This window comes from Odocoileus virginianus, chromosome 4 (genome assembly GCF_023699985.2).
Source record: "Odocoileus virginianus isolate 20LAN1187 ecotype Illinois chromosome 4, Ovbor_1.2, whole genome shotgun sequence".
In the NCBI taxonomy this organism is placed as follows: domain Eukaryota; kingdom Metazoa; phylum Chordata; class Mammalia; order Artiodactyla; family Cervidae; genus Odocoileus; species Odocoileus virginianus.
The window spans coordinates 25,795,529-25,810,329 of record NC_069677.1 but is presented as its reverse complement, the minus strand read 5'-3'; the positions used below and the strand labels follow the sequence as shown (position 1 = coordinate 25,810,329).

Below are 14,801 nucleotides of genomic sequence, written 5' to 3'. Positions count from 1 at the left end.
CCCATAGAACATCTCCTACACAAGGCACATCTCTGACATTGGGAAACATAACTGATAGAACGCATAGAGGTAAAAACAGAAAGTTAGGCAAAATGAGGTGACAGAGGAAAATGTTCCAAATGAAAGAACAAGAATAAAACCCTAGAAGAACTATTAAGCAATACTTATTGCTTATTTACCCAATAAAGAGCTCAAGGTGATGATAATAAAATGCTGTGCTGTGCTGTGTTTAGTTTGCTCAGTCGTGTCCGACTCTTTGTGACTCCATGGACCATAGCCCACCAGGCTCCTCTGTACATGGGGATTCTCCCAACAAGAATACTGTAGTGTGTTGCCATACCCTCTGCTGAATGAGCGAAAAAACAGATGAACATATAGAGTAATTTTTTAAAATAATTTTTAAAGAGTTAGAAAATATAAAGATCTAAGCAGAGCTAGACAATACAATAACTAAAATTAAATATATATTATAAGGAAACAATAGTAGATTAGATGATACAGAGGAGTGGATCAGCAAACTGGAAGACAGAATACTGGAAATCACCCAAGCTGGCCAGAAAAAAGAAAAATAACTGTAAAAAATGAGGACAGTTTAAGAGACCTCTGGGACAACATCAAGTATATTAACATTTGTACTCTAGGGGTTCCAGAAGAGAGAGAGAAGTTGGAGACATAGTAGCTTAAAACTTTCCTAACTTGGGGAAGGAAACAGACATCCAAGTCCAGAAGCACAGAGAGTCCCAAACAAGATGAACCCAAAGATATGCACACTAAGATAGGTTGTAATTAAAATGGCAAAATTAAAAGCATCAAGGGGAAAGCAACTAGTTACATAAAGTTGCAAGATACAAAGGTAATATACACAAATCTGTTGCATTTCTATATACTAACAATGACCTATCAGACAGAGAAATCAAGAAAAAAATCTAATTTGCAATTGCATCAAGAAGAATAAAATACCTAGGAAGAAATCTAACCAAGGAGAGAAAACTATAAGACACTGATGAAAGAAATTTAAGACAACACAAGCAAATAGAAAGTTATACCATGCTCACAGACTGGAAGTCAATATTGTTAAAAATGACCATGCTCCCCAGGGCAATCTACAGATTCAATGCAAGCCCTCTCAAAATACCAATGGCATTTTTTCACAGAAGTAAAAGAAATAATTCTAAATTTGCATAGAAACAAAAGACCTGAATAGCCAAAAGATTCTTGAGAAAGAACAAAGCTGATGGTATCACGAACTGTGATTTCAAACTATATTACAAAGATACAGCAATCAAAACATGTAGTAGTGGTACAAAAACAGACACACAGATCAGTGGAATAGAATAGAGGGCCCAGAAATAAACCCACACTTATGTAGACAATTAATCTATGACAAAGGAGGCAATAATATACATTGGGGAAAAGACAGCCTTTCCAACAAATGGTGTTGGAAAACTGGACTGCTACATGCAAGGGAATCAAAATTAACTACTTTCTTACACCATGTACAAAAATAAACTCAAAATAAATTAAAGACTTAAATGTAAGACCTGAAGCCATAAAACTCCTGAAGGAAAACATAGGCAATATACGTTTTTTTTGGCCCATGCTGTGTGGCATGCAGGATCTTAGTCCCCTGAACAGGGATTGAACCTGTGCCCCTTGCAGTGGAAGTGTGGAGTCTTAACCACTGCATTGCCAGTGAATTCCCAGACAGTATACCTTTTGACATGTATTGTGGCAATATTTTGTGTATAGAAATACTGAACTATTATGCTGTGTACCTAGAACAAACATAGTCTGTAGGTCAATGACCCTTCAATTAAAAAAAAAGAGAGAGAGAGAATCTAGAAAGCAGCAAGAGAAAAGCAACCTGTATCCTGCAAATATTTTTAAATAAGTAAATAGCTTAACTCTTATTATAAACTATGGAGGCTACAAAATAGTGGGATGACAAAAGTGCTTTAAGGAAAAGACTCTCAACCAAGAATTCTATATCTATGGCCAACTGATTTTCATCAAGTCTGCTGTCTTAATTCAGGCTGCTGTAACAAAATACCATATCCTGGATGGCTTATAAATGACTGAAGTTTCTTCTTACAGTTCTGGAGGTTGGAAGTCTGAGATAAGGGTGCCAGTCTAGCTGAGCTCTAGTGAGGACACTCCTCTGGGCTGCATATTGTTGACTCCTGATTGAGAAAATTGGGTCTGGGCAATTGGGCAGGTGAGATCATGTTTAAAAGGGACATACACACAATTACAAAACCCTTACACAATCTAAAGCAAGCACAGATGCTTCCAGGTACTATGAAAATGTGCCCACAGTTATTTTCTAGGCAAACAATTTTCTTTAACAGCATCCCCAATCTCCACACCTCCACATGGATTCCCCACAAAGCTGGAATCAGTATACTCCCCAGACTGAAATCAGCAAGGGTAACCTTACCTTTAATATTGTTTTGCTGTTTCATCAATAATTTACTTATTTCTGAAAACCAACAATCTCTGATTTCTTTTGAAGCTGCCTGTAATTACAGATAAGAAAATACTGAATATTATCACCTGGTACATTAATTGGACAGGACTTTTATTCTCTGGGTGACTTTTAGAATGAGAAAAAAAACACTTGCTGAGTTATGGGAACATGATAGGAAAAGAGAAGAGACACCTATGGGAAAGGCATGAATTTTACCTGTAGGATGTATTTTTCAAGTCCATTTTGGTTGGCAATTTCAAACTTTCTGTTGCTCCCCCTTCCAAGTTGGCGAATTGAAAGTGTCATCAACTATTGTAAACAAAGAAGAAAATTCTCTATGCCGTATCTTCCGATTTAAGAATTATCCCTGTCTGTCACTCTACTTTCTACCCTTGATCTGTTTTCTTCCATCTTTCTTCTAAGTGTTTTTCTGTTCTTTGTTAACAACCCCAGGGAACATAAAACACAATCTTGTGTCATTTATCTTGTGTGTTTCAGAGGACAACACAGATTATATCATTCCACAGGCACAGCTATAGCCTTTACTTTAAGCAAAATGGTGATCTCTCCTTTAATACCTGAGTATTTCACAAATCTCTACATAGTAGTAACTGAATTAGTGTCCACTATGAAACATAAATAAAAAGCACTATGAATACATCAACAATTTTAATCACAAGAGTATGTATGTGTATATGTGATTGCTAGCTATGAAATATTTCTCATACAAGCAAGAGGCAATGCTTGGTGTGGACATGGGTCCCTAGACCCCCAGGATCAGATGTCACCTGATGAAAAGATGCATGGTTGAGAAAATGAAATTCAGCCCTTGCTCTAATCTCCAAGACTTTCAATCCTCTGCCTGGACGAAAGAGGGTACTTTTTAATTAGTTTGTCTAGATAGGCTGCCATAGGGTCCCTTTTCTCAACCTAGTACAAAGGCCCTGGACCTGGGCCTATCTAGTGACTGACTACAAGCTCTGACTCTGGAATCAGACCTGGGTGGATTCTCACTCTGTTTGTGGCATCTGACAAGTTAACCTCGCCTCTCTAAGCTTCAGTTTCTTTATCTATTAAGTAAAGATAAAAATATTTCTTTCCACAGGGTTGTGCTGACTCCCAAGAGCAATAGGACACCTTTACCTTCACAGACTTCTTAAAGCTGTAGTGAGGGCACAGGCCCTGGTCACTGGGCTCCATCTGTATCTTACAGAACACTATTCCCCGTTCAAATAGATAGATTTGCCTCTGGTTGGGCTTAAATCGAATTAAATCCTTCATCTTATAACGATCTTTGTGAACTGTCCAAACGTTGAAAGAACCATGCATCAACAACTTGCCGAGTTTTCCAATATCATCCTTTGGGAAACACAGATACACACAAAAAGGAGCTGTTAAATTACTTGATGAAAAAGAAGCTGTCAAACTGCAGAGCACGCTTATTTGACGTTTACAGTCTTACAAGTGCCAGTCAGACTAATCTGTCACTTACCAAAACTACAATTTTATGAGCTTCAATGAGCATGGCGTCATTCAGTTAATAAGGAACAGTGAAGCAGTATAAGATTATAAACAAAAAGCATGTTAGAAACACTTTGAACTAAAGGTATTGGTACTCTGATATTTTTATCTTATAATTAATTTTAGCTAGCAAAATTCCATTTCCTTTTCTTTATTTTTGATATGACACTACCTAATAAGGTCAAGATATTAATATTTCAATTACATTTGGGAGAGCCAGTATCTTTGCTGCAGTACAGATCTTTGGTTATCTGTGGGTTCCATCCTAATTCAGACGTATTTTAACATCTGTTTCAGCAACATGAGAACATAAGAACAAGAGATTTGTTCTGAAAGAGAAAGCTTAGGATGAACTAATCTTTATAACATTGTAAAGGAAATGGTAATTACATTCAACTCTGCATTTTGGGCTTCCCTAGCATTTTGGGCTCAGTGGTAAAGAATCTGCCTGCCAATACAGGAGACGCAAGTTCTATCCTTGAGTAGGGAAGACCTCCTGGAGTAGGAAATGGCAACCCACTCCAGTAATTCTGGCCTGGAGAATTCCATGGGCAGAGGAGCCTGGCAGTCTACAGTCTGTGTGGTCTCAAAAGAGTTGGACACAACTTACCGACTAAACAACAACTGGATTTTTCAGAGTGAATGAACAGTGTAAACTTAATCCCAAATGACAATTTTTTATTTTTGGTCTAATCTTTTTGGTTCTAAGGCACACACTCACTATGATGCCTCTCCTTCCACCATCAAATGCCTGGCTGAAAGTCCAAATAAGGTGATCCTGCCTTCTCTGAGCTCTCTCTAAAAGTAGCAGAATGTGATGAGCTAGAAATGTGGTATTTATAAAAAACTATATCACTAAAGTAGATAATCAAGAATTTATTTCCCTGAATCAAAACACCAAAAGAAAAAAATTATTTGAATCAGACCAGGACAGAGATATTTCCCTAGCTAAGATAAATCCTCACAATTTAAAAGTTATTATTAGATATAACGCACATTATATACTCTTAAATGCAGTGTACTTCATGTGAAATGCTGGGCTGGATGAATCACAAGCTGGAATCAAGATTGCTGGGAGAAATATCAACAACCTCAGATATGCCACTTTAACAGCAGAAAATGAAGAGGAACTAAAAAGCCTCTTGATGAAGGTGAAAGAGGAGAGTGAAAAAGCTGGCTTAAAATTCAACATTCAAAAAACAAAGATCATGGCATCCAGTCCTATCATTTCATCACAAATAGATGGGGGAAATGTGGAAACAATGTCAGATTTCATTTTCTTGGGCTCCAAAATCAATGCAGACAGTGATTGCAGCCATGAAATTCAAAGATGCTTGCTCTTTGGAAGAATAGCTATGACAAACCTAGACAGTGTATTAAAAAGCAGAGACATCATAGTCAAAGCTATGTCCAGTAGTCATGGACAGGTGTGAGAGTGGACCATAAAGAAGGCTGAGTGCTGAAGAATTGATGCTTTTGAACTGTGGTGTTGAAGAAGACTCTTGAGAGTCCCTTGGACAGCAAAGAGATCAAACCAGTCAATCCTAAAGGAAATCAACTCCAAATTTTCATTGGAAGGACTGGTGCTAAAGCTGAAGCTCTAATACTTTGGCTGGCCACTTGATCAAAGAGCTGAATCACTGGAAAAGACCCTGATGCTGGGAAAGATTGAGGGCAAGAGGAGATGGGGATGACAGCAGATGAGACGCTTGGATGGCATCACTGAGTCAATGGACAAGAGTTTGAGCAAATTTCAGGAGATAGTGAAGGACAGGGAAGGCTGGTGTGAGGAAGTCCATGAGGTCATAAAGAGGTCATGTCTGACTTAGCGACTGAACAAAAACAACATCATGAACCATTAAATAGGCATTAAAAAATTATGCATATTGAACTGTAAATACCTTTTAAAAATGACTGTATATCTGAAAGTCTAAAATAAAAACTTCAAGGCAATAAATTCTAGTCATTTTTATGGTGTGTGTGTCATAATTTCAGTACTGTTTTTCTCTTTTTCCTTTATAAAATTTACATGCAGTAAATGTGGTGAGTGAAGGCCTCACTGAGGAGTAAGAATCCCAGTCACAAGGCCTTCTCTCCTAAAAGCATGACGTTCCTGTTGCAGGTTGCACAAACTCAGCTTGACCGTGAACTAAGACAGGTGGGTGATGGGTTCATAAGGATCTGTGAGAAGTTACTCACTCTATCCACATACTTCCTGCACCCACTTAAGTGTAACCACACCAGCCCTCAGTGAGTGCTGTCTTCTTTTACAACCATTTAATTTATATTACTCAGACATATATAGTGCAGGAAATATGTTTAGTCAAGGCTGGCAAAAGAAGGTGTTTAATACCTGCCACAGGAACAACTGTATTTAAAAATTGATTTATACTCCATCTCATTTCAAAAATTAGATCAGTTCAGTTGCTCAGTTGTGTCTGACTCTTTGCAACCCCATGGACTCCAGCATGCCAGGCCTCCCTGTCCATCACCAACTCCTGGAGTTTACTCAAACTCATGTCCATTGAGTCGGCCATCCAACCATCTCATCCTCTGTCATCCCCTTCTCCTCCTGCCTTCAATCTTTCCCAGCATCAGGGTCTTTTCAAATGAGTCAGTTCTTCGCATCAGGTGGCCAAAGGATTGGAGCTTCAGCTTCAGCATCAGTCCTTCCAATGAATAGTAAGGGCTGATTTCCTTTAGGATTGAATAGTTTGATCTCTGTTCAGTCCAAGAGACTCTCAAAAGTCTTCTCCAACACCACAGTTCAAAAGCAACAATTCTTCGGCACTCTCCTCAGCTTTCTTTACAGTCCAACTCTCATATCCATACATGACAACTGGAAAAACCACAGCTTTGACTAGATGGACCTTTGTCAGCAAAGTAATGTCTCTGCTTTCTAATATGCTGTCTATTTTTGAGATAGCTTTTCTTTCAAGGAGCAAGCATCTCTAAATTTCATGGCTGCAGTCACCATCTGCAGTGATTTTTGAGCCCAGAAAAATAGTCTGTCACTGTTTCCATTGTTTCCCCATCTATTTGCCATGAAGTGATGGGACCAGATGTCATGATCTTCGTTTTTTGAATGTTGAGTTTTAAGCCAGGTTTTCACTCTCCTCTTTCACTTTCATCAAGAGACTCTTCAGTTGCTCTTAGCTTTCTGCCATAAGGGTGGTGTCACCTGCATATCTGAGGTTACTGATATTTCTCCCAGCAATCTTGATTCCAGCTTGTGCTTCATCCAGTCCAGCATTTCTCATGATGTACTCTGCATATAAGTTAAATAAGCAGTTTGATAATATACAGCCTTGACATACTCTTTTCCCAGTTTGGAACCAGCCTATTGTTCAATGTCCAGTTCTAACTGTTGCTTCTTGACCAGCATACAGATTATTCAGGAGACAGGTCAGGTAGTCTGGTATTTCCATCTCTTTCAGAATTTTCCACAGTTTGTTGTGATCCACACAGTCAAAGGCTTTGGCATAGTCAATAAAGCAGAATAGATGTTATTCTGAAATTCTCTTGCTTTTTCAATGATCCAGTGGATGTTGGCAATTTGATCTCTAGTTCCTCTGCCTTTTCTAAATCCAGCTTGAACATCTGGAAGTTCACGATTCACATACTGTTGAAGCCTGGCTTGGAGAATTTGGAGCATTACTTTACTAGCGTGTGAGATGAGTGCAATTGTGCAGTAGTTTGAGCATTCTTTGGCATTGCCTTTCTTTGGGATTGGAATGAAAACTGACCTTTTCCAGTCCTGTGGCCACTGCTGAGTTTTCCAACTTTGCTGGCATATTGAGTGCAGCACTTTCACAGCATCATCTTTTAGGATTTGAAATAGCTCAACTGGAATTCCATCACCTCCACTAGCTTTGTTCGTAGTGATGCTTCCCAAGGACCGCTTGACTTCGCATTCCTGGATGTCTGGCTCTAGGTGAGTGATCACACCATCATGACTATCTGGGTCATGAAGATCTTTTTTGTATAGTTCTTCTGTGTATTCTTGCCACTTTTTTAATATCTTCTGCTTCTGTGAGGTCCATACAATTTCTGTCCTTTATTGTGCCCATCTTTGCATGAAATGTTCCCTTGGTATCTCTGATTTTCTTGAAGAGATCTCTAGTCTTTCCCATTCTATTGTTTTCCTCTATATCTTTGCACTGATCACTGAGGAAGGCTTTCTTATCTCCCCTTGCTATTCTTCGAAACTCTGCTTTCAAATAGGTATATCTTTCCTTTTCTCTCTTGCCTTTCACTTCTCTTCCTTTCATAGCTATTTGTAAGGCCTCCTCAGACAACCATTTTGCCTTTTTGCATTTCTTTTTCTTGGGGATGGTCTTCATCACTGCCTCCTATACAATGTCATGAATCTCCGTCCATAGTTCTTCAGGCACTCTGTCTATCAGATATAATACCTTGAATCCATTTCTCACTTCCACTCTACAGTCATAAAGGATTTGATTTAGGTCATACCTGAATGGTCTAGTGGTTTTCCCTACTTTCTTCAATTTAAGTCTTAATTTGGCAATAAGGAGTTCATGATCTGAGCCACAGTCAACTCCCAGTCTTCTTCTTTTTTTTTTTTTTGGTTGACTGTATACAGCTTCTCCATCTTTGGCTGCAAAGAATATAATCAATCTGATTTCAGTATTGACCATCTGGTGATGCCCATTTGTAAGGTCTTCTCTTGTGTTGTTGGAAGAAGGTGCTTGCCATGATCAATGTATTCTCTTGGCAAAACTTTGTTAGCCTTTGCCCTGCTTTATTCTGTATTCCAAGGCCAAATTTGCCTGTTACTGCGGGTATTTCCTGACTTCCTACTTTTGCATTCCAGTCCCCTATAATGAAAAGGACATCTGTTTTGGGTGTTAGTTCTAAAAGGTCTTGTAGGTCTTCATGGAACCATTCAACTTCAGCTTCTTCAGCATTACTGGCCAGGGCATAGACTTGGATTACTGTGATATTGTGGGGTTTGCTTTGGAAACGAACAGAGATCATTCTGTCATTTTTGGGGTTGCGTCCAAGCACTGCATTTCAGACTCTTTTGTTGACTATGATGGCTACTCCATTTCTTCTAAGGGATTCTTGCCCACAGTAGTAGATATAACAGTCATCTGAGTTAAATTCACCCATTCCAGTACATTTCAGTTAGCTGATTCCTAAAATGTCAATGTTCACTCTTGCCATCTCGTGTTTGACCACTTTCAATTTGCCTTGATTCATGGACCTAACAGTCCAGGTTCCTATGCAGTCCTATTACAGCATTGGACTTGACTTCCATTACCAGTCACATCCAAAATTGGGTGTTGTTTTGCTTTGGCTCTGTCTCTTCATTTTTTTCTGGAGTTATTTCTCCACTGATCTCCAGTAACATACTGAGTACCTACCAACCTGGGGAATTCACTATTAGTGTCCCATCTTTTTGCCTTTTCATACTGTTCATGGGGTTCTCAAGGCAAGAATACTGAAGTGGTTTGCCATTCCCTTCTCCAGTGGACCATGTTTTGTCAGAACTTTCCACAATCGGATTGTCATTACCATCTTTCTAAATTCCATAGGGGATAGTGATATGCTTCTCTGAATGACAGTATCATTGCAGAAGTTGAGCACTCAGTGGAGTTCATGCATGAGTGCTAAGTTGCTTCAGTCATGTTCAACTCTTTCCAACCCTATGCAATGTAGCCATTCAGCCTCCTCTGTCCATGGGATTTTCCAGGAAAGTATACTGGAGTGGGCTGCCATGCCCTTTTCCAGGGGATTTTCCCAACCCAGGGACTGAACTCACATCTCCCGTTTCTCCTATATTGGCAGGCAGGTTCTTTACCACTAGCACCACCAGGAAGCCCTAAATTCCATATATATATATATATATATGTATGTATATATATATATATATGTTAATATACAGCATTTGTGTTTTTCTTTCTGACTTACTTCACTCTGTGTAATAGGTTCCAGTTTCATCCTCCTCATTAGAACTGACTCAAATGGGTTCCTTTTTATAGCTGAGTAATATTCCATTGCACATATGTATCACAACTTCCTTATCCATTCGTCTGCTGATGGACATCTAGGTTGCTTCCATGTCCTAGCTATTGTAAACAGTGCTACAATGAACACTGGGGTACATGTGTCTCTTTCAATTCTGGTTTCCTCAGGGTGTATGCCCAGCAGTGGAATTGCTGGGTTGTATTGCAGTTCTGCATCACCAACTTGATGGACATGAATTTGAGTAAGTTCCAGGAGTTGGTGATGGACAGGGAGGCCTGGTGTGCTGCGATTCATGGGGTCGCAGAGTCAGACACGACTGAGTGACTGAACTGAACTGAACTGAAATGATTGCAGTTCTAGTCCCAGTTTTTTTTTTTAAAGGAATTCCACACTGTTCTCCATAGTGGCTGCACCAGTATGCATTCCCATCAAGAGTGTAAGAGGGTTCCCACTTCTCCACACCCTCTCCGGCATTTATTTTGTAGACTTTTTGATGACAGCCATTCTGACCAGCGTGAGATGATCCGTCTTTATGGTTTTGATTTGCATTTCTCTAGTAATGAGTGATGTTGAGCATATTTGCATGTGTTTATTAGCCATTTTTATGTCTCCTTTGGAGAAACATCTGTTTAGTTCTTTTGCCCACTTTTTGACTGGGTTGTTCGTTTTTCTGGTATTGAGTTGCATGAACTGCTTGTATATTTTGAAGTTTAATTTTTTGTCAATTGTTTCATTTGCTATTATCTTCTCCCATTCTGAAGGCTGTTTTTTCACCTTGCTTATAGTTTCCTTCATTGTGCAAAAGATTTTAAGTTTAATTAGGTCTCATTTGTTTATTTTTGTTTTTATTTCCATTACCCTGGGAGGTGGGTCATAAGGGATCTTGCTGTGATTTATGTCAGAGAGTGTTCTGCCTATGTTTTCCTCTAAGAGTTTTATAGTTTCTTGTCTTACATTTAGATCTTTAATACATTTTGAGTTTATTTTTGTGTATGGTGTTAGAAAGTGTTCTAGTTTCATTTTTTTTACATGTGGTTGACCAGTTTTCCCAGCACCATTTGTTAGAGAGATTGTCTTTTCTCCATTGTATATTTTTGCCATCTTTGTCAAAGATAAAGTGTCCATAGGTGCATGGATTTAACTCTGGATTTTCTATTTTGTTCCATTGATCTATATTTCTGTCTCTGTGCCAGTACCATACTGTCTTGATGACTGTAACTATGTAGTATAGTCTGAAGTCAGACAGGTTGATTCCTGTAGTTCCATTATTCTTTCTCAAGATTGCTTTGGCTATTCAAGATTTTTTTGTGTTTCCATACAAATCATGAGACTGTTTGTTCTAGTTCTAAGAAAAATATCATTGGTAGCTTGATAGGGATTGTGTTGAATCTATAGATTCCTTTGGGTAGTATACTCATTTTCACTGTATTGATTCTTCTAATCCATGAACATGGTATATTTCTCCATCTATTTGTGTCATATTTGATTTCTTTCATCAGTGTTTTATAGTTTTCTATACATAAGTCTTTTGTTTCTTTAAGTAAATTTATTCCTAAGTATTTTATTCTTTTTGTTGCAGTGGTGAATGGGATTGTTTCCTTAATATCTCTTTCTGTTTTTCCATTGCTAGTATATAGGAATGCAAGGGATTTCTGTGTATTAACTTTATATCCTGAAACTTTACTATATTTATTGATTAGCTCTAGTAATTTTTTGGTGGCATCTTTAGGGTTTTCTCTGTAGAGGAGCATGTCATCTGCAAACAATGAGAGATTTACTTCTTTTCCAGTCTGGATTCCTTTTACCATCACAGCTTTTAAAAGCAATTCTAAAAGAGGCCAGAAGAATGGGGAAGCAGGAACCAACCCAGGTTATACTCTCTGATGACCTGCAGAGGGTGGGTGATGTTAACTAAGGTGTCTGCCAAGGCATGGGCTGGAGAGGCTGAAGAGGCCACCCTTGGCAGCAATGTTTTTGTCCTTTACAACCTCTACACTTCTCGTCCCTTCCACAGTCATGGCTGTGATTGAACAAAGGATGTGAATCCAGAGACGGGCCAGCCCCTGACCAGAGGCCCAGTGTAAAAAAAGATGTGCCACATGGTCAGTCTGATCCCTGTGAGAACTGAGGAGATCTGAGGGGGAAGCAGTAAGCAGCAGTAATTGTAACTGTGAGATATGTTATGAGAGGGCTGGAGCTGGAATAAATGATAAGGAAGAAGAAGTATGGAGAAAGCAAGTCACCAGAAACTATGAGGAAGAGGAAAAGAGACTGATGGGGGAAAACCAGTCAGTGGGCGGTAAGAAGAGAGAACATACCTGGCATGTATAGGTAGAGCACACAGGTGAGAACCCCAGCTGATTTCCCAGGCCAAAGCCCTAGAGTTGCTGTGTGTCCTGGAATTGTTGAGTTCCCACATCCATGACCCCTTTCCTGTCATTGTTCTGACTCTTCTTGAGGCCATATGGTTGCCTTTTCCCATTAACCTGTCATTACTGGAGTTACTAGAGGAAATTGCTGTGTTTTTTGGGATGACTTGGAAGATATGGGTTGCATATCACTCAGGTCATCTTGCATCAACTTCCTCAGGACCACACTAGCAATGGGGTCAGACATCTCAATGCTTGAGGCCCATACTGTGGTGGCCGAGGGCATATGCTCTGTATAGCACTGATGAAGGACAGGTGTCCATATATTACCATCATGGAGGCATGACTGTGTGGAGGCCCCCCACTTCCAAAGGGAAGAGGGTAGGGGGATTGCTCTGAATGACCAAGCAATGACCAAGGATGACCTGTTGCCATCTTTTCAACCATATGTATCCTTTCTTTCCAATCAGACAAGAGCTGGTCCCAAGACCAGAGACCACATGCACAACTTCTTGTAGATACTTGTGCCCAAAAGTATTGAATCATTTATTGACAGTTAGTGAGGGCCCGGAGGGACACAAAACTAAATGCTCAGCACTGTGAGGAAGCCAATTCAGTGAAGACCTTGAACTGCCTTGAACAGTACTTTCCCCAAAACTCATGTCCACCCAGGATCTCAGCATGTGACTTTATTTGGAAATATGTTCTTTGCAGATGTCATTAGCTAAAATGAGGTCATACTGGATAAGGGTGGGCCCTCATCCAGTGACTGATGTCCTTATAAGAAAAGAAAACAGAGACACACACAAGAGAAGACAGGATGACAGGCAGAAACTGGAGTGATGCAGCTCTAAGTTAACAAAGTCAGAAGACCAGCAAGGAACAATTCTTTCCTAGAATCTTCAGAGGGAGCATGGGCCTACCAACACCTTGATTTTGGCATTCTTGCCTGCAGAACTGTAAGAGAAAAAATTTTTGTGTTTTTTAAGCCACCCAATTTGTGGTGTTTTGCTATGACAGCTTTAGGAAATAAATATAGCCCCAATCCATTTTTCTACTAGTCATGTAATGGTGTGACCCTCACTTTGGTGTGTTGATGAATTTGATGGGTGTGAGCTCAGGGATACAAAACAGGGGCTCCCCCAAACAAGTAAGCTAATGAAATGTCAGATGTCTCCTCCATATGGAAAATGATGGCAAAATAACCCAGTAAATGCTACCATTTTATTATATGCAGAGTACATCATGCGAAATGCCAGGCTGGATAAAGCACAAAATGAAATCAAGATTGCCAGGAGAAATATCAATAACCTGAGATACACAGATGACACCACCTTTATGGCAGAAAGTGAAGAAGAACTAAAGAGCCTCTTAATGAAAGTGAAGAGGAAAGTGAAAAAGTTGGCTTAAAACTCAACACTCAGAAAACTAAGATCATGATAGTTGGTCCCATCACTTCATGGCAAGTAGATGGAGAAACAATGGAAACAGTGAGAAACTTTATTTTGGGGGGCTCCAAAATCACTGCAGATGGTGACTGCAGCCATGAAATTAAAAGATACTTGCCCTTGGAAGAAAACTATGACAAACCTAGATGGCATATTAAAAAGCAGAGGCATTACTTTGCTGATAAATGTCCATCTAGTCAAAGCTATGGTTTTTCCAGTAGTCATGTATGGATGTGAGAGTTGAACTATAAAGAAAGTTGAGCACCGAAGAAATGATGCTTTTGAACTGTGGTGTTGGAGAAGACTCTTGGGAGTCCCTTGGACTGCAAGGAGATCAAACCAGTCAATACTAAGGGAAATCAGTCCTGAATATTCATTGGAAGGACTGATGCTGAAACTGAAGCTCCAATACTTTGGCCACCTGATGCAAAGAACTGACTCATTTGAAAAGACCCTGATGCTGGGAAAGATTGAAGGCAGGAGGAGAAGGGGACGACAGAGGATGAGACGGTTGGATGGCATCACCGACTCAACAGATGTGAGTTTGAGCAAGCTTCGACAGTCGGCGATGGACAGGGAAGTCTGGTGTGCTGCAATCCATGGGGTCACAAAGAGTCAGACACAACTGAGTGACTGAACTGAACGGAACCATTTTCATATGTGGACATTTTCTAGGTAAGAGCTCTGATGTAAGAATTCAAAATGTGACTCTATCAACCAAGGGGCTTCCCAGGTGGTGCTAGGGGTAAATAACCTGCCTGCCAATGCAGGCGATATAAGAGACATGGGTTTGATTTCTAGGTCAGGAAGATCCCCTGGAGGAGGACATGGCAATCCACTCCAGTATTCTTGCCTGGAGAATCCCATGGACAAAGGAGTCTGATGGGCTACAGTCCATGGGGTTGCAAAGAGTTGGACATGACTGAAGCGGTATGTCAGAGCATAGCACAATGCATATCAACCAAATGAAGAATTTGGCTGAGAGTGTGAATGTAGGGAAGAGAC

General features: G+C 39.7%; 1 protein-coding gene across 5 annotated transcripts in view; it reads right to left on the bottom strand.

Moving 5' to 3' along the window:
- Positions 1-14,801, bottom strand: part of MCF2L2 (MCF.2 cell line derived transforming sequence-like 2) — a 269,424-nt gene that overhangs the window by 30,843 nt on the left and 223,780 nt on the right. For all 5 annotated transcript variants that reach the window (XM_070466335.1, XM_020879915.2, XM_070466334.1 and 2 more), the window contains 3 exons: positions 3,611-3,826; positions 2,684-2,776; positions 2,438-2,516 (listed from right to left, as the gene is read on the bottom strand). In XM_070466335.1, the coding sequence (XP_070322436.1) occupies positions 2,438-2,516; positions 2,684-2,776; positions 3,611-3,826 (388 nt within the window). The remainder of the gene's footprint in view (positions 1-2,437; positions 2,517-2,683; positions 2,777-3,610; positions 3,827-14,801) is intronic.